Genomic DNA, 19,843 nt, shown 5'->3' with positions numbered 1-19,843 from the left:
CCCCCCGTTTTTCTCTCACTGGATAGAATACAGGCAACAGTGGGCTAGGGGTGGGAGTTCGCTCACCATGGGCGGGAACCTGATAACTCCAGAGTGGCTTATAGTCTAGCGTCACGTCAACCGTAGCTAGTTTGTTTAAACCATGGCTTTGTGTGGTGTCTGACCCGGGCCTGAATAGGAAACAATGTCATTGGAGGTCAGCCCTCAGCGCAGGGTAGCAGGAGCTTCTTTGCATATTAGGCCACACACCCCTAGTGTAGCCAATCCTCCAAGAGCTTACAGTAGCCCCAGTAAGAAGAGCTCTGTAAGCTCTTGGAGGATTGGTCACCACACCTTAAAAAGGATATTATAGCTTTGGAAAAAGTGCAGAAAAGGGCAACTCGAATGATAAAAGGGTTGGAACACTTTCCCTATGAGGAACGGTTAAGGCGCTTAGGGCTCTTTAGCTTGGAGAAACGATGACTGAGGGGTGACATGATTGAGGTTTATAAGATTATGCATGGGAAAGAGCAGGTAGAGAAAGAGGTACTTTTCTCCCTTTCTCACAATACAAGAACTCGTGGGCCCTCCATGAAATTGCTGAGCGGTCGGGTTAGAACGGATAAAAGGAAGTACTTCTTCACCCAAAGAGTGATTAACACATGGAATTCACTGCCACAGGAAGTGGTAGCAGCTACAAGCATGGACAGCTTCAAGAGGGAATTAGATAAGCATATGGAGCAGAGGTCCACCAGTGGCTATGAGCCACAAGGTATAGATAGGGACTCTCATACTGGGGCAAGGGATGCTCTGTCTTCTTGGTGCTTGGGGAGGGGGCAACAATGGGAGGGCTTCTAGCGTCCTGGCCCCACTGCTGGACCTCCTGATGGCACCTGGTATTTCTGGCCACTGTGTGACACAGAGTGTTGGACTGGATGGGCCTTTGGCCTGAGCCAACATTGGCGTCTCTTATGATGGGAGACCACCAAAGAACTCCAGGGTCACTACGCAGAGGCAGGAGATGGCAAAACCACCTCTATTCGTCTCTTGCCCTGGCCTGGATGGCCCAGGCTAGCCTGATCTGCTCAGATCTCGGAAGCTAAGCAGGGTCAGCCCTGGGAAGTAGTTGGACGGGAGACCACCAAGGAAGCCCTGGGTCGTGACACAGAGGCAGGCAATGGCAAACCACCTCTGAACGTCTCTGGCCTCGAAAACCCTCCGGGGTTGCCATACAATGGCTGCAACTGGATGGGGCTTTCCACTACCAAACCCAGAGTGAGGTTCTTCCTCCCAAATAGACAGCAGATTTCAGAATATTATCGTAGGATGCCTAGGGGGTTAAAAAGCATCCAGAAATACATGTATACCCCGACATGGCTGGCCGAGCACCCCTAGGCGAGCCCGATCTCATCAGATCTCAGAAGCTAAGCAGGGTCAGCCCTGGTTACTTCTTGGATGGGAGTAGAGATGTAAAATTTCCGGAAATTCTGAAGCTCGGGAAAAACCCCGGTTTTTCCCCAGTTTTTTTTTGGGGGGGGGAAATGGAAATTTTTGGAAAAATGGGGAAAAAATGCTACATTAGCATTTCTTTTGTCTTTTCTAGATTGAAAGTTACTTTAGGAACATAAAATATGACTATGGACATTTTTACTTGGCATGAAATTATCACAACTAGCCTATTAAAAATATAGTGTATCCAAACAATTATTACAAACAGAAATACCCACCCACATGCAAAAACAAAACTGAAACCTTTTTATTTTCTTCTGACAATGGCACCTCCTAAAGGAAGAAAAGCATCTTGTTCTTGCATTGGAGAGTTCAGTTTGTAACCTAGGACTTGCTTGTCCTCAGTGCACAGAACTTAGATCAATCTGATACCATATATATAGTGAGAGAGAGAGAGAGAGAGAGAGAGAGAGAAATGATTTGGAAAATATTTGAACACCTTGTCTTAAAATATTTTACTCATCATGTTAAAATAAAACGTTCCATAATCTTTTTTTTTCTTTTCTTTTTTCAATTTTTCGGAAAAAAACAAAAAAGGCTTCAGGGAAAAAACGGGGGGGGGGGGAATGGGTTTCCCCCGAATTTTTCTGTTTTTTTCCCGGGCCTTCACATCTCTAGATGGGAGACCATCAAGGAAGTCCAGGGTTGCTATGCAGAGGAAGGGAATGGCAAAACACCTCTGTTCGTCTCTTGCCTTGAAAGCGTTACAGGACCACCATTCGTTGGCTATGACTCGACAGCACTTTCCACCATCCACCAGTTTGGGAAACCTGTTCCACTCTCAGCGAGCTCACACAAACACCCCACACCCTTTTTCTTGCTTCGCTTCCTCTCGCTTCCCTCTGGCCAGGAGCTGTCGCCTTGACTGTCTGTCACCGTCTTTGCTCTGCACGTGTCGGCGTTAACTCGATCACAGTTCTGTCAAATCAAAAGTTAGCTCTGGGCAGCTGTCTGGTCCAAACGACAATACATCATCCACTGGGGGAAAGGAAAAAAAATATTGAGTAGGCACACCGCCATAATCACTAAAAGCCACCACGCCTGAAAATTAAAACTTCAGTGCCCAAGACTCTGTGCAACAAGCTTGCATTTTCTCTTGAAAGCAAGGAATCCAGAATGGGAGTGAATCTCTGTAGGTCAGAAACACCCTCCAAAGAGCTGGGGCTCCCACTGAAAAGGCTATGTACATATTTAAATTATCCTTGAAGGCGCCAGAGGTGTGAGCCAAGGGGCTCTTCATCAGTTTGGTGTAGAGCTAATTTGGTGTTGTGGTTAGAAGCGTGGGCTCTAATTTGGGTGAACCGGGTTTGATTCCCCACTCCTCCACACACAGCTGCTGGTGTGACCTTGGGTCAGTCATAAGTTCTCTCAGAGCTGTTGTCTCAGGAGCAGTCCTCGAAAGAGCTCTCTCAGCCCCACCTACCTCACAGGGTGTCTGTTATGGGGAGGGGAATGGAGAGGAGATTGTAAGTCACTCTGAGACACCTCCAATATCTTCTTCTCTTCTTCATTTCTTAGCCCCTGGCTCACAGCTTGAGGCTGCTGGTAGGCCCTGTGGTAGGCCAAGAGCAGCCCAGATTTTGTGTGTGTAGAATGATCCCATTCTAGGCCTTGGCATCTCTATGATGAAGCCCCTATATGACTTTGAGTAGCCTCCATGACAGTGTGCGATCCTAGTTGCCTAATCACTCAGGTGTAAAAAGGTCCTCCCCTCTGCTGGTTTACCATCACAAGGGTGCTGTGAGGTAGGCTGGGCTGGCCCAAAGTCACCCCCAAAGTCACCCAGAGAGACTTATTTTAATCAAGCCTTTTGGAATGACTGGTCTGGGTCACATGAGGGGGCAATAAAGAACACCTTTGTCTGGGGCAGAGTCCCAGTCCCTCACCACACAGAGGGACTCTGTGAACAGAGGCTTTGAGAGCCATTTTGGTGCCGTGGTTAAGAACGTGGACTCTAATCGGGGAGAATCGGGTTTGATCCCCCATTCCTCCACATGCAGCTGCTGGTGTGACCTTGGGTCAGTCACAAGTTCTCTCAGAGCTGTTCTCTCAAGGGCAGTTCTCGAAAGAGCTCTCTCAGCCCCACCTACCTCACAGGGTGTCTGTTGTGGGGAAGGGAAAGGAGATTGTAAGCTGCTCTGAGACTCCTTTGGAGTAGTGAAGGACAGGGTATAAATCCGATCTCTTCTTCCTGTTCTTCTTTCAGGTCTAGGGATGGGCACGAACAGGGAAAATGTGATTCATGGTGGTTCGTAGTTTCTGGCGTGCTCACAAACCGCCGCAAACGTTTAAAGTAAAAAAACCATTTCAATTTGTGAGGTTCGTGATGCGGTAGGACCCCCCCCCCAGCATGCTACTCACAGGGGATCTCTAGGTGGCTCTCCTGTACCTGCCATCCAAATTTGGTGAGGATTGGATTTATGAAGTCCGAGTTACAGCCCACAGGGAAGTGCTTTCTGAGGAAAATGACGGGCAGAGGTTCAGGAGTGTATAGAACTGAACCTGTGTGAGCTCAAGACATCTAACTTGCAGGGGACCTCCCCCTGATGTTCCTCTACATGCCCTCCAAGTTATGTGCAAATTGAACTTTGGGGAGCCAAGTTGTGGCCCCCCCAATGGAGATGCCCCCAGAAAGTTTTTTGGGGAAATGTCAGGCGCAGGTTCAAAAGTGTATCGAATGGACCCCCTGCAGTCTACACACACCAAACACACACGGAACCTCACCCTGCCGCCCACCTCTTGCTTTGCCTTTTGGTAAACATTTTGACTGAGGTGAGAAGAGTGTGTCTGGAAATGTGTACATTCACAATCTGCCACAAACTACTTGAAAGTTGGCGCCAGTCGACCTGCTTCAAAATTCAGCTCGCGGATCACGGACGGCCCGAAATGCGTCACGAATTTTAGTTCATGAGCCGGTTTGTGCCCATCTGTATTCAGGACTGAGGGTCACAACCTGCCATCAGTCCTTCTGGGTAAACTAGGGCCTGTTTCACACATTGCAGGGGAATGAAATGCTTCATGTGAGCCTCCTTCACTCCCCTCTTTGTGAGATCTCTCACTTTGATACCCAATCCCCTCTTCGTTTGTTATGAAGTGGGACTAAGACCGGGCTGAGGTGACCTTAAGAGTCCAGGATGCTCTGAGGAGAGATTCTACGCTCTGGCTAGGCAAAGTACAGCCAACATCTAATCCACGTTCATAAGATTCGTGTCAAACAGCTGCCCCCAGGGCCGCTGCCGGAAGATTTATTATGTTCAAAAAGTATCTCCTAAGGAGGTATACATTTGTTAAAGAAAAAAGAGAGAGAGGATTTCCTCCACAACTTCCTTTACTTTCTCAAGAGAGTCCTGCGCTGGTTGCAGTTCCTGGGAAGATTTTGAGGAGTGTTTTTTTTAAAAATAGACTGATTTAAACAAGATTGTATGTGTCTCAGCGCCACCTCTCACCACACGGACCAAAAGGCACCCAACAGTGCCCCCTGGAGGACAGAGAGGCACCGTATTTCAGTTCTGTTCTTTGTGTCGTTTTGCTGAATAACAGCTTGTACCTTGAGTAAACCTTTGTTGGCCTTAAAGCTGCCACTTGGACTCTAAATTTATCCTTCTGCTTCAGACCAATACGGCTGACCACCTGGAGCTCTTTGGTTTAGTAGCTTCCTTGCAGCTGTGGTGTGAGGTACCTCACAGAGGAAGATACAGAACAGACAAAGCTGGTTTTGAGGTATTCACAAACCAAATTTGTAGCCCGGGGTGGGGAACAAACACAGGGCAGAGGCAGTCTAATTTCTTTCCATAATCAACCCTGTGGAGTTCGTATTCAGGACCGTTTCGCACAGTCTGCATGTCTAGTCCCTTTCCTATGTCCTGGCCTGGACAGCACAGGCGAGCCCGATCATGTCAGATCTCAGAAGCTAAGCCGAGTCAGGCCTGGTTAGTACTTGGATGGGCGACCACCAAGGAAGCCCAGGGTTGCTACGCAGAGGCAGACAATGGCAAACCATCTCTCGTTGTCTCTTTTCTGGATAGCCCAGGCGAGCCCGATCATGTCAGATCTCAGAAGCTAAGTAGAGTCAGGCCTGGTTAGTACTTGGATGGGCGACCACCAAGGAAGCCCAGGGTTGCTACGCAGAGGCAGACAATGGCAAACCATCTCTCGTTGTCTCTCTTCTGGATAGTATGTGCACACAAAAATGCATATACCTGGAATAACATTGTTGGTTTTCTTTAAAACCATGGGACTCTGTCTCACCGAAAGGAGGGGGGGAGACCTCAGCCAATTGAGAGAAAGGAGGCTTGGCTTTCTTTCTCTCCCCCAGAAGCAAGAAGCAGGAGAGGAGAGGAGAGAGAGCTGGGCAAAAGCCAGCTGCGATGCAGGAAGCGGAACAGGAAGCTAGCGGGAGCCAGTTGCTTGCAGGTGAGATGGGAGCCCTGCAGGGGCCAGATCCGGCCCACCAGCCGTACGTTTGATGGCTTGGGGGAGGCTTGAACAGGGATGCACTGATTTGTCTACCTTCTGATCAATAAGAAAAGACAGTGGCGAGATCTCTTGCAGAAAAGGAAGTTTATTTCTTCCCTTACGATACAAATGACATCGCTTTCACCAAGGTCACAAATAACGAAAGAGAAAAGAAGAAGGGAACCAAGTCGGACTCTGTTTTTCAGGCAGACCTGTGTGTGCAGAAAACGAAGATAAACATTGTATTTTGGTGGTACATGAAACCGTTTCATATGGGGGAGGGAGGAGAATGATTTGCTTTAGCCTCTAGAAAGAAAACAGAGCAAGAAGTCTGCACAACCAGCTCTTGGCACTGGCGTTAACTAAGCGCAGCATTGGGCTTCATGGTCCCAACACCCCACCCCTGGTACCCTCAGGCTGGATCCTGCTTTCAGTAATGCTGCCACAAGCTGCAGGACGCCAACCACAGATTTGGCAGCCCGCTTAAATTTTGCACTGAATGTGGAGACCAGCCTGTTGTGGTCTTTCCTGCCCAATATTCACCTCACCCTTTGGTAGGGTCCCCCTGGGAGCATCGGGGTACAGGAGCTGCGGTGCCATGGCAACCTTCCCGGGATGTACCTGGAAGTGACGTCAGAGCATCTTGCGGCGCTCTAGGAATTTCCCAACTCTCTATGGTCACGTGACGCTGGGTTTCCGCCCTACTCCAGAGATATTCCTGGAGTCCTGTTTCTATTGACAAAATGGACACAAGGTGGAGAAAGCTGAAAGGATGGAGTGAAAAATGTTGGGGGGGAGGGGGAGAAGCCATCTTGCTTGGTCTCTCTCTTGAACAGCAGATCTAAGGGTGCAAAGGACATCTCCGAGTTACAACAGGCAGTTTCACAGCCAATGAGGCTACCAAGATCATCTCCGCTCCCACCCGGGGGGGGGGGGGTGAATTGCAATTGCCGAGACAGAGCTATTAGCCACAAGGTATAGATAGGGGCTCTGGGGCAAGTGATGCTCTGTCTTCTTGGCGCTTGGGGGGGGCAACGGTGGGATGGCTTCTAATGTCCTGGCCCCACTAGTGGACCTCCTGATGGCACCTGGTATTTCTGGCCACTGTGTGATACAGAGTGTTGGGCTGGATGGGCCTTTGGCCTGATCCAACATTGGCATCTCTTATGTTCTTAGAGTTGGTGTGGGGAGTTATAAACAGGCAGGGCCAAAAGCCCCCAGGTGGATTCCCTGGGGGCAGGACAAGGAGGAAGCCACTGATGACCCCCCAGGGCTTGGCTGATGACCCCCACTGATGACCCCCCCAGTTACCAATGGCACAGAAGAGGATTAGACAGAGTCAGGGAGGAGAGGTCCATCAGTGGCTACAATGGCCGCCCTGAGCCTGCTTCGGCAGAGAGGGCGGGGTACAAATTTGATAAGTAAATAAACACTAGCCATGGTGACTCAAGGGAACTTCCATGTTCAGAGGCAGTCGACCTCTGAATCCCAGAGCCAGGAGGCAACATCAGAGGAAGCATTTGGCCTCTATGTCCTGTTGTTGGACCTTTAGAAGAACTACAGGGACCCCTGGTCTGATCCAGCAGGACTCTTCTTGTGTTCCTATGAAGGCCTCTGCCTCTCTGCCCGGTTGTCGGCCCTCCAGGGTAACTGGTTGGCCTACTGTGTGAGGCAGGATGCTGGACTGGAGGGACCCCTGGTCTGATCCAGCAGGGCTCTTCTGATGTTCTAATGAAGGCCTCGGCCTCTCTGCCCGGTTGTTGGCCATCCAGAGGAACTGATTGGCCACTGTGTGAGGCAGGGTGCTGGACTAGAGGGACCACTCGTCTGATCCGGTAGGGCTCTACATATATTCTAATGAAGGCCCCGGCCCAGACATAAGAGCATAAGAGAAGCCATGTTGGATGAGGCCCATCCAGTTCCACACTCTCTGTCACACAATGGCTGAAACCCAGGGGCCATCAAGGGGCCCCCCAGCAGGGCCAGGACTCTAGGAGCCCTCCCACGGTTGCCCTCTAAGCACCAAGACTACAGAGCCTCAATGCCCCAGACATAAAAAAAAAAAGACAAGCTGCGTTGGGTCAGGCCAGTGGCCCATCCAGTCCAACACTCTGTGTCACACAGTGGCCCAAACCCAGGTTCCATCAGGAGGACCACCAGCGGGGCCAGAACTCCAGAAGCCCTCCCACTGTTGCCCCCCTCCAAGCACCAAGAATACAGAGCATCACTGCCCCAGACAGAGTGTTCCGTCTCTACCTTGTGGCTAAGAGCCACTGATGGACCTCTACTCCGTTCATCCAATCCCCTCCTGAAGCTGTCTGTGCTTCTATGCACCACCACTTCCTGTGGCCGTGAATTGGTCGTAGTTTGATACTCTAACCACCACACTACTACACCAAGAGGCACTTCTGTTAGCGGAACAGAACTTCCCTGACACACACACCCCCGGCAGCCTGTCGATCTCCATGAAATGCCTCTCCTTCGAGACGGGGGAGGCGAGAATCAGAGATGACTGCTCTCTTCGGTTAGAGAAGAAGAAGAAGAGATTGGATGTATACCCCACCCTTCACTACCCAAAGGAGTCTCAGAGCGGCTTACAAACTCCTTTCCCTTCCCCTCCCCACAACAGACACCCTGTGAGGTAGGTGGGGCTGAGAGAGCTCTTGACAGAAACTGCTCTTTTTTCAAGAACAGCTCTTATCAGAACTACGGCTTGCCCAAGGTCATCCAGAAGAAGAAGAGACTGGATTTATCTTCACTATCCAGAGGTGTCTCAGAGCGGCTTACAAACTCCTTTCCCTTCCCCTCCCCACAACAGACACCCTGTGAGGTAGGTGGGGCTGAGAGAGCTCTTGACAGAAACTGCTCTTTTTTCAAGAACAGCTCTTGTCAGAACTATGGCTTGCCCAAGGTCATCCAGCCAGGTGCAAGTGGAGGAGGTGGGGAATCACATCCGGTTCTCCCAGATTAGAGTCCGCACACTTAACCACGGCACCAAACTGACGTAGCAGCTCACTGCCCTGTGCCTCTTGGAGAAAGGGGAAGACAAAAATGTGACGTGTAAGATTTACCAAAACAAAACAGCCCATGAAGCGGCCTTCTACTGAATCAGACCCTTGGCTCATCAAAGTCCGTCGTTCCCACTCAGACCGGCAGCAGCTCTCTAGGCAAAGATCCTTCACATCTTGCTCATTATGAACTCAGAAAGCTGCTTCTCCAGAACCGGACTATTGTCCTATCAAAGTCAGTCTTGTAAACTCAGACCGGCCGCAGCTCTCCAGGGTCACAGGCAGAAAAGCTCTTCCATATCGCCTCCTACCCGGTCCTTTCGACTGGACATACTCGGATTTGAACCTGGGACCTTCCGCGTGCCAAGCAGAGGCTCTTCCACTGAGCCACTGGCCCCTCTCACCTGATACTTTTAGCTGGAGATGCCGGGGATCGAACCTGAGACGAGCCCTTCGGCCTGCCAAGCGGATGCTCTACCACTGAGTCACAATGTCCCACCTTGCCATATACAATACAACACAGCGGCTTCTCATAGACAATCGATGTGCAGATACCATTCTCACTCCAAGAACTTTGGCTGGAGGTGGGCAAGTCTAAGTACATGATGGGACATTTGCATGGAACTGAACCCTCCGCATTTCGATGCCCCTCCCAGACATTCTTGCAGCATGGGATTTGCGCAACACTCGTCTCTCCCCCAGTGCCTAAACACAGTAGCCGCCAGTGTTCCCTCTAAGCTGAGTTAGTGTGAGCTAGCTCACAGGTTTTTAGCCTCCGGCTCACACATTTTTGTCTCAGCTCAGGAAGGGGATGGCTCCAGAGCAGACTAATTTAGCAGTAACCAAATCACTCGCTCACAACCAATGTTCCCTCTAAGCTCTGGAGTCTTGTGAGCAAAACTTCTACTTTGTGAGCTCCTGGCATTAAAGTTGTGAGCAGTGTTCCCTCTAAGCTCTGGAGTCTTGTGAGCAAAACTTCTACTTTGTGAGCTCCTGGCATTAAAGTTGTGAGCAGTGTTCCCTCTAAGCTGAGTTAGTGAGAGCTAGCTCACACTAACTCAGCTTAGAGGGAACACTGCTCACAACTTTAATGCCAGGAGCTCACAAAGTAGAAGTTTTGCTCACAAGACTCCACAGCTTAGAGGGAGCATTGGTAGCAACACGGGCGGTCACCAATGCAAGAGTTCCAACCTGCACACAAAGATCCTCGTTCGCCACGGGCTCCCTCTACACGTAAATAAAAGAATTAGCATTTCGTGGCAGTCTCCCCCCCCCCCAATGCACATAACATGTGTCTGCATCACAAGGATCCTTCTGGGCTCGGGAAAAGTTGCAGAAGTGCGCTTCCACATACAATACCTAAACTGAAAGGTCCCAACTAAATGGAAGAGGGTGAGGGAAAGTCATGAGAACATAAGAGAAGCCGATGTTGGATCAGGCCAGTGGCCCGACCAGTCCAACACTCTGGGTCACACAGTGGCCAGAAATACCAGGTGCCATCAGGAAGTCCAGCAGTGGGGCCAGGACACTAGAAGCCCTCCCGCTGTTGACCCCCCCCAAGCACCAAGAATACAAGGCATCACTTGCCCCAGACCCAGAGTTCCTACCTATACCTTGTGGCTCATAGCCACTGATGGACCTCTGCTCCAGATGTTTACCCAATTCCCTCTTGAAGCCGTCCATGCTTCAAGTCGATGACGTTTTTCACAGTGTGCGATGATCGGGGTTTGTTCTTTGATCAGAACAGTTTTTTTCCAAGTCTGTGTGTAGTATACTATCGGCACTTGGATACAGTGTGTAGTATACAATCGGTGGATCAGGCCAGTGGCCCATCCAGTCCAACACTCGTGTCACACAGTGGCCAAAACCCAGGTCATCCATGCTTAGATTCCAAGCTCTGAGAGTGGCTCTTAGCCATGAGGTATAGATGGAATGCTATGACTGGGGCAGTGATGCTCTGTCTACTTGGTGCTTGTGTGGGCCACAGTGGGAGGGCCTCTGGAGTTCTGGTCCCGCTGGTGGCCCTCCTGATGGCCCCTGGGTTTTGGCCACTGTGTGACGCAGAGTGTTGGACAGGATGGGCCATTGGCCTGATCCAACATGGCTTCTCTTTTGTTCTTATGTCTGGCCAAAAGTGTTGGACTGGATGGGCCATTGGCCTGATCCAACATGGCTTCTCTTGTGTTCTTATGTCTGGGCAATTAGAGCTGCTACCCCAGCCTTGAATTTGGGAAGCCAGGGAGTGAACCTGGGACCTGCTCCATGCGCAACAGACCCTCTGCCACAGACCCTCCCTGAAGTGTGTTCAACACAAGCTCACCCACCGCTCACTGAACGGAGCCACTGTGCTGATTTTGGGCTGCATGGCGCTTCCATTTACCCATGTGGAAGATGTACTGTTTCCAGTTGCCGCAAGGCCACGACTCAGCAAACTATGGCCGCAAACGGGTGACAGAAACAAAAACGCTGCCTTCACACTGCAAGACTGCATATACAGGGAGGGGCTGTGGCTCAGTGGAAGAGATGCATGCATGCAGAAGGTCCGCGGTTCGATCCCCGGCATCCCCACTGAAAAAGGACCAGGCAGTAGGCAGTGTTCCCTCTAGGCTGAATTAGTGTGAGCTGGCTCAGTTTTTTAGCCTCCGGCTCACACATTTTTTTTGCCTCGGCACAGGAAGGATGGCTCCGGAGCAAACGAAGCCAAATCGCTCGCTCACCACTTTAATGCCGGTAGCTCACAAAGTAGAATTTCTGCTCACAAGTCCCCACAGCTCAGAGGGAGCACTGGCAGTAGGTGATATGAAAGACAACCCCCCCCCCAGCTGAGACCCTGGAGTCTGAGTAGACAGTGCTGACCTTGATGGACCAAGGGTCTGTCTCAGTAGAAGGCAGCGTCATGTGTGTACTCCGAAAATGCATTTTTCTGTCACTTCCTCGGCACTCACCTGGATAGCCCAGGGTAGTCTGAGCCCATCAGATCTCAGAAGCTAAGCAGGGTCGGCCCCGGTTAGTATTTGGATGGGAGACCACTGAGGAAGTCCAAGGTTGCTGCACAGGGGCAGGCCGTGGCCAGGGGTCATTTCCTGCAGGAGCGCACAGGAGTGGAGCTCCGGCAGTAAAGAGCCCAGGGGGTGGGCACATGCAACAAGCCCCGCCCCCTGCTCCCAGCAGCCCTCAGTCAGAGCAAGAAGCAGCCAGGTAAGTTGCAGAGCTCCCCCCGGTCCAAGACAATCCAGTGGCACCTTTAAGATGACGTTTTATTCAGGTACAAGCTCTCCCTCCTCTGCGAGGACAGATCTGCACGTCCCCCCCCCACAATAGCTAGCAGTCCAAAACAGTCCAGTGGAGCCTGAGCGGTGGGTGTTGCCTTCTGACACACTTCCGGTGATGTCAGGGGGTGTGGCGTATGCAAATAAGGTATGCTAATGAGTTATGCTAATGAGCTCCTGCACCTCTTTTTCTACGAAATGACCCCTGGCCATGGCAAACCACCTCTGAAGGTCTCTTGCCTTGAAAGCCCTACTGGATTGCCGTAAGTTGGCTGCGACTCGACCGGGGGGACGGGGACCCACTACCTTGACAGAATGATGCAACTGAGGCCAATGCTCACTCTAAGCGGTGGAGTCTTGTGAGCAAAATTTGTACTTTGCGAGCTACTGGCCTTAAAGCCGCGAGCGAGCGATTGGGCTGCGGCATACATTGGCTTGCTCTGGAGCCACCCTTCCTGAGCTAAGACAAAAAAGGTGTCAGCCAGAAGCTAAAAAGCTGTGGGCTAGCTCACACTAACTCAGCTTAGAGGGAACACGGTGAGGCACTATGGGGCTTTTGAAGAAGAGGAGATGGGTTTTGTACCCTGCTTTTCTCTACCTTAAAGAGTCTCAGAGTGGTCTCCTTCCCTTTCTCTCCCCACAATAGTCACCCCGTGAGGCAGTTCGTGCTGAGAGTTCCGAGAGAACCGTGACTGGCCCAAGGTCACCCAGCAGGCTTCCTGTGGAGGAGTGGGGAATCAAACCCACTACTCTAGACCAGAAGAGATGGTTTTTATACCCCACTTTTCTCTACCCTAAGGATTCTCAAGGTGGTTTACAATCACCTTCCCTTCCTCTCCCCACAACAGGCACCTTCTGAGAGGTAGGTGGGGCTGAGAGAGTTCTGAGAGAACTTGTGACTGACCCAAGGTCACCCAGCAGGCTTCCTGTGGAGCAGGAGTGGGGAATCAAACCCCAGTACTCCAGATTAGAGTCCGCCACTCTTAACCACTACACCACACTGGCTCTTTTGACTGGGGGTACTGATTGTACAGTGCCTGTGACATCCCTACTGACAAGTGATGGATGCTGGGTGCTCCTGGGAGGCCTCTAGGTACCATTTTGCAAGATTTCACCACCATTTATCCCTGCGAGCTCAGCTCCCTCGCAAATGGTCTCCCCTCCATGGGACAGAGAGTCTCCTAGCTCTTTCTGCTGGATTCGGGCTAGCCGAATGGGCAAGGCTAAGCCAAACTTCCTTATAAGTTCGGTAGCTGCCCATCCAAGTTCACAGCCTATGGCACACAAATGGCTTTTGAAAGAAAAGGGTTTCATCTGACTTTCAATATCCTTTCCTAGTCACCTGTACACAATACGTATGCACCCCAGGTGACCACGGGAATATCTCCTGGCAATCCTGTGACAAGAAAACCGGGAGTCATCCAGTTGTCTGGAAAGGGTCTTCTAGGCATCTGTTGTGCTGGCACTGCTGATCCAAAAAACCTGGTGTTCTTCAAACTGAGAAGCCACAATTGGATTTGGAGAGGCCGGCTTCTCTGTTTTTCTCCTCGCTCTTACCCTTTTGGCGCCAAACAAAACTCCTCATGCAACGAATCTGGCCCATCGGCCGTCCTCAAACCACCCAGCAATAACTGCAGCGGCCAATAAAATGGGAGCATCGAAAGATGCCAACGGCACAGGGATCCAAAGCCCCGGGGTTCAAATGGACCGTTTAGATCGACACGCCTTCCTTCTGACAGAAAATCGGCGGCATACACGCACTTGTAACCGCTCGCTTCTCGATGTCTCGCGGATGAGGTCCGCGACCCCCTTGCCGCTATCCCAGGTTCACGGACCTTTTCCTTACGCCACCTCCGATCCAGGCCAAGGCCTTGTTTCAAAGGCTGGTGTCCACAGTCTCCGGTTTGAGCTGGGCGCCCACTTCGGAAAGGGTGTCCGGCTGCCCGTCGCGGCAAAAGAGGAGGGCCGGGTTCTTGCAGGCCCACATGGCCACCTCTCCCCCGCCGGCCGGGCTGGCCGAGCAGAGGTCGCTGCCGGTGGCGGGGCCCTGGCTGGCGTAGCGCTCGGCCCGGCCCTTGGCCTCCGGGCGGCGGCCCCGGGCGGCGCCCAGGTAGGCGGCCAGGTCGTTGCGGGTCCGGTAGCCCCCTCCCCGGCTGCGTCCGAAGAGGGCGGCCAGGTTGGGGTTGCGGGCGGCGTAGATGAGGGGGTTGAGGGCCCCGTTGGCCCAGGCGGCCCAGCTGGCCAGGGCGTCGGCGGTGGGCGAGAGGGCGGCGCGGCCGGTGGCGGCGGCCAGGCCCAGCAGGCAGTAGGGCCCCCAGCAGCAGATGAGGGCGACGACCATGAGGAGGACGGTGGTGGCGGTGCGCATCTCGCCGCGGGAGCGCAGCAGGGGGCCGCAGGAGGTGAGGGGCCGCACCCGGCTCTCGGAGAGGCGCACGGCCCGGCAGATGTGGTAGTGGCAGAAGCACATGAGGGCGAAGGGCAGGAGGTAGCCGAGGACGATGAGAGCGGCGGCGTAGGGGGGGCCCAGGCGGGAGGAGGAGGAGGCGCCCCAGGGCCGGGCGTACCAGCAGTGGGGGGTCTCCCCCGCCGCCCCCTCCTCCTCCTCCCCGCGGGCCAGGAGGAGCCAGGGGGCGGCGAGGCCCAGCGCGGCCAGCCAGACGGCGGCCAGGAGGCGGGCGGCGCGTCGGCGGCCCATCTGGCGGCGGGGCTGGCGGACGATGGCGCAGTAGCGGTCGAAGGCCAGGAGGGCCAGGGTGAGGGCGGCGGCCATGCCGAGGGCGGCGTGGAGGGCGGCGGCGGCCCGGCAGAGGCGCGGCCCGAGGAGCCAGGCGCCGGGGGGCCGGCCGCGGAGGAGGGCGGCCAGGGCGGGCGGCAGGCCGAGGAGGGCGCCCAGCAGCTCGGCCAGGGCCAGCGAGAGGACGAAGGCGTTGGTGACGGTGCGCAGCTGGCGGTGGCGCCCGATGGCCAGCAGCACCGCCCCGTTGCCCGCCGCCGACAGCGCCAGGATCAGCAGCAGCAGCAGCAGCGCCGGCCAGGCCAGCGACGACCCCGGCCACGCCTCGTCCCCCTCCACGCCGCCGCCGCTCGCGTTGCCCCACCAGCGCGCCGCCGAGGAGCCGTTGTTGCGCCCCAGCGCCGCCGCCGCCTCCATGGGCGCATCGCTCTCGGCGGCCCTCGGCGGGCTGCGGCTGCTGCGGCTCCTCCGCCGAGGCTGCCTGCCTGACGTCTCCGCCAGCCGGTTGCCTCGGGAAACCAGGGCCGGACTCTCGGTGGTTGCGCACGTCGGGCCCGGCCGGGGGAAGAAGCGGCGGCCGCCCAGGGCCACGCACCCTTCGCCTTGCTGCTGCTGCTGCTGCTCTTCTGCCGCTGGCGGAGGGCGCGGACGGGGGTGGCGGGCGACGGACAGACTGAGAAAGCGAGCGGGCGTCGGGCCGGTTTTCTGCCCTTCGTTGATTTAACTTCGCCTTACCGACTTACCTTTACTGATTTGACTTAAAACTATTGATTTAACTTCACAGTGGGGACCCGGCGCGGCTTACAGCTTTATCCTAGCCTGTGAGGTGGGTTAGGCTGAGGCATGGGCGAGGGGGCTTGGTGGCTTGGCCCCAGTGTTCCCTCTAAGTTGAGCTAGTGTGAGCTAGCTCACAGTTTTTTAGCCTCCAGCTGAGAGCCAGTTTGCTGTAGTGGTTAAGTGCGCGGACTCTAATCTGGGAGAACCGGGTTTGATTCCCCAACTCCTCCACTTGCACCTGGCTGGATGGCCTTGGGCAAGCCGTAGGTCTGATAAGAGCTGTCCTTGGAAAAGAGCAGTTTCTGTCAGAGCTCTCTCCGCCGCACCTGCCTCACAGGGGTGTCTGTTGTGGGGAGGGGAAGGGAAAGGAGTTTGTAAGCCACTCTGAGACTCAAGTGACAGTGGGGTATAAATCCAGTCTCTTCTTCAGCTAGCTCAGTTTTTTAGCCTCCAGCTGAGAGCCAGTTTTATGTAGTGGGTAAGTGCACCGACTCTAATGTGGGAGAACCAGGTTTGATTCCCCACTCCACTTCCACCTGCTGGATGACCTTGGGCAAGCCCTAGTTCTGACAAGAGCTGTCCTTGAAAGGGCAGTTCTCTCAAGAGCTCTCTCAGCCCCACCTAACCTCACAGGATCTCCGTTGTGGGGAAGGGAGGGGAAAGGAGTTTGTAAACCGCTCTGAGACTCCAAGTTACGGCGGGGGATAAATCCAATCTTCTTCTTCAGCTAGCTCAGTTTTTTAGTCTCCAGCTCACACCTTTTTTACTTCCTCAGGAAGGAGGGCTCCAGAGCAAACTAATTGATGCAGCAGCCAAATTGCTCACTCCCCACTTTAATGCCAGTCGCTCACAAAGGAGATGTTTTGCTCACAAGACTCCACAGCTTAGAGGGAGTATTGCTTGTCACCTTGCCAGTTTCCAGGGCAGAGGGGGGATTCGAACCCTGTCCTAGTATGCAGTAGCACCTTAGAGACTCACAAGATGTGTGGCAGTAGAAAAGAGCAAGAGTCCAGTCAGCATCATAATGACTCAGGTTTGTGGCAGGGGATGAGATACCTCAGGAAGTGCCTGGGCACAAAATATTGGACTGTATATATGGTGTCTTTAAACCAAGGTGTACCACTTTTTGAGATTGTAGGGGGCTGCGGTGGCTCAGTGGTTAAGACACTGCAGACCAGAAGGTCGGCAGTTCGAGACCCGAGTGCCGCACGACGGAGTGAGCGCCCGTCTCTGGCCCCAGCTCCTGCCAACCTAGCAGTTCGAAACCAAGAAATTGCAAGTAGATAAATAGGTACCGCTTCGGTGGGAAGGTAACAGCATTCCGTGCGCCTTGGTGTCTGATCATGCCGGCCACGTGACCACAGAAACGTCTTCGGGCAGCGCTGGCTCTTCGCCTTGGAAATGGAGATGAGCACCACCCCTTAGAGTCGGATTCGACTGGCTTTCAAGCAAGGGAACCCTTTATCTTTACTTTTGAGATTGTGTCTCCTTGGAATGTTTTTGTACGAAGAAAACTATGGAGAAAGATAATATATTTTTTGAATAATAATTGATGTTTTGTACAGCACTTGGATCGGGTCCTTTACAGAGGATCTGTGAATACGCTTGAATGTGAACAATCCACTCTGAAGGAAGGAACTTTCATAAACACTGTTGCAGTACTCAGAATTCTTGATCCACTGTTTGTTTATTTAAACATTTATACCCTGCCTTTGCTCATGGTTCAGATCAGCTTACAATAACAGCTAAAAATGTTCCCAGTTAAAAACAAAACGGCAAACTCAAAATCTCTCTTTGTCCCTTCTCTAAAAGATGGATGTCATTCAACTCCCCCCTCCCAACCCAGAAAAACAAGCAGCGTGTACCTAGTGCAGACCAGAGCTCTGATCCTGCACATTATGATGTGCGACAAGCAGAAGCAGCAGCCAACCTGAATGCACTGGAGACGCCCAGACTGGTACTGATTGGTGTACAGCCTCCTGCTTTTATTCTGACTCTCCTGCTGTAAATGTTCCTGTGTGCAGCTTTTTCAAAGAACTCTTTTCTAGGATATTTCTTCCCCTTCCATGAGCGCTAATTTTGCACCCCTGTACCTACACATCCTAATATGGACAGCTTCCCAAAAAGAATTGGAAAGGAAATTGAGGTGATTATGGAAAAGCCAGACTTAGCTTTTGAAGAGAAAATATGTTTACGTTTTCAGACAGTTGTGTTGGCATTTAGAAACAGGTGGTAGAACTGAATGACGTTAGCATGTGTAGTGAGATAAGAAACCAATGTCTCTGTTAAGCCCTGGGGGTTCCATTGTCCTGAGTGTTATAATAACTGCTACCTCTCCCCCCACACACCTTTATTAGGACCAAAGAATCATAAAAGAAAGTTGCGAGTTCTTCAGAATTCTGTAGCAGGCTGGGTGGTGGGTACAAAAGCAGTGAGCAGGGGGACGCTTGAAAGCTCATACTGAAACAAACCATCTTTAAAGTGCCGATGGATGGATGGTTAGCTAGATCTCTCTCTTTCTCCAGTTGGCAACATTACAGAGTATAACATGACCAAGAAACAGACCCCAAAAGACTACGCAGTCGTGGGCAGGTTTGAGCCCCCAGGGCAAGGAGACATAGCGCCCCCTCAAGTACATGCCTGTCCCCTCTCCTATACAAGTGAACGTAAGAATATAAGAGATGCCAATGTTGGATCAGGCCAAAGGCCCATCCCGTCCAACACTCTGTATCACACAGTGGCCAGAAATACCAGTGCCATTAGGAAGTCCACCTGTGGGGCCAGGACATTCAAAGCCCTCCCACTGTTGCCCGCCCCCCAAGCACCAAGAAGACAGAGCATCACTTGCCCCAGAGTCCCTATCTATATCTTGTGGCTAATAGCCACTGATGGACCTCTGCTCCATAAGCTTATCTAATTCCCTTTTGAAGCCGTCCATGCTTGTAGCCGCCACCTCCTCCTGTGGCAGTGAATTCCAAGTGTTAATCGCTCTTTGGGTGAAGAAGTACTTCCTTTTATCCGTTCTAACCCGACCGCTCTGCAGGTTCATGGAGTGCCCACGAGTTCTTGTCTTGTGAGAAAGGGAGAAAAGTACCTCTTTCTCTACCTGCTCTTTCCCATGCATAATCTTATAAACCTCAATCATGTCGCCCCTCAGTCGTCGTTTCTCCAAGCTAAAGAGCCCTAAGCGCCTTAACCTTTCCTCATAGGGAAAGTGTTCCAACCCTTTTATCATTCGAGTTGCCCTTTTCTGCACTTTTTCCAAAGCTATAATATCCTTTTTAAGGTGTGGTGACCAGAACGGCACACAGTATTCCAGATGAGGTCGCACCATTGATTTTTATAGGGGCATTATGATATTGGCTGATCTGTTTTCAATACCCTTCCTAATAATCCCCAGCATAGCATTGGCCTTCTTTATTGCAGTCACACACTGTCTCGACATTTTCAGTGAGTTATCCACTACAACTCCAAGATCATTCCTACATCACACCAACGTAGCTTTGATAAGTGGGGCTTCAGCAATAGCAGGAAGCCCCCAGCCCCTCCTCCCCACCCACCTTGATACGAGGGCTGCCACTCATGATGAAGGGATGCGTACCTTAAAAAATGAACAAACTGTATTTGTAAGATTTGGATTTTGGGAACAGCATAAATACCACTATCCAATGGAACCTGGGTTCCCTGGTACTGTTCTGGGATTCGGGTCTTACAGGATCCCAGAATTATTCTGGGTCTGTTATTCCCTAGGGGGGACATTTTCGGTGGGGCTATTTTTCAACCAAGTGACCCGAAGTTGCAGGGGGGGTAGTGCTGCCTGTCTACCCAAGCTTCAAGTAAATTGGGACCAAGGAGCCCAATCCTCCAGGCCCCCGAACAAGGTGTCCCCAGCCATCCGACGTGCAGGGCTACCGACTGGGAATGGGCCCCGCCCCTCAAATGATGAGAGGAGGAGCCAGCGAGACCTGCTGTGCTGCTGGGCCGTGATTGGCTCGTGCTGGCCAGGAGCTGCCTTCCCGTTGTCTGGGAAACTGGTTCAAGGGAGATAAAACAGGCCAAGGAACCTTAAAATGCTGCCTCGCTTATTCCCCCAGATTCCCAGAAATATA

The 19,843-nt window shown here is 52.5% G+C and overlaps 1 protein-coding gene across 1 annotated transcript; it reads right to left on the bottom strand.

Annotated features, from left to right (window-relative positions):
• Positions 1-14,096: 14,096 nt before the first annotated feature.
• GPR135 (G protein-coupled receptor 135) lies at positions 14,097-18,372 on the bottom strand. Its single transcript, XM_015423077.1, has 2 exons — positions 18,300-18,372; positions 14,097-15,589 (listed from the first exon to the last, which is right to left on the bottom strand). The coding sequence occupies exons 1-2, from the start codon at positions 18,370-18,372 to the stop codon at positions 14,097-14,099; spliced, it is 1,566 nt and encodes a 521-aa protein (XP_015278563.1).
• Between the last annotated feature and the right edge of the window lie 1,471 nt (positions 18,373-19,843).

This window comes from Gekko japonicus, unplaced genomic scaffold, assembly GCF_001447785.1.
Source record: "Gekko japonicus isolate JY-2015 unplaced genomic scaffold, Gekko_japonicus_V1.1 scaffold345, whole genome shotgun sequence".
Lineage (NCBI taxonomy): Eukaryota > Metazoa > Chordata > Lepidosauria > Squamata > Gekkonidae > Gekko > Gekko japonicus.
The sequence above is the reverse complement of the archived record's forward strand: the minus strand, read 5'-3'. Positions and strand labels throughout refer to the sequence as shown.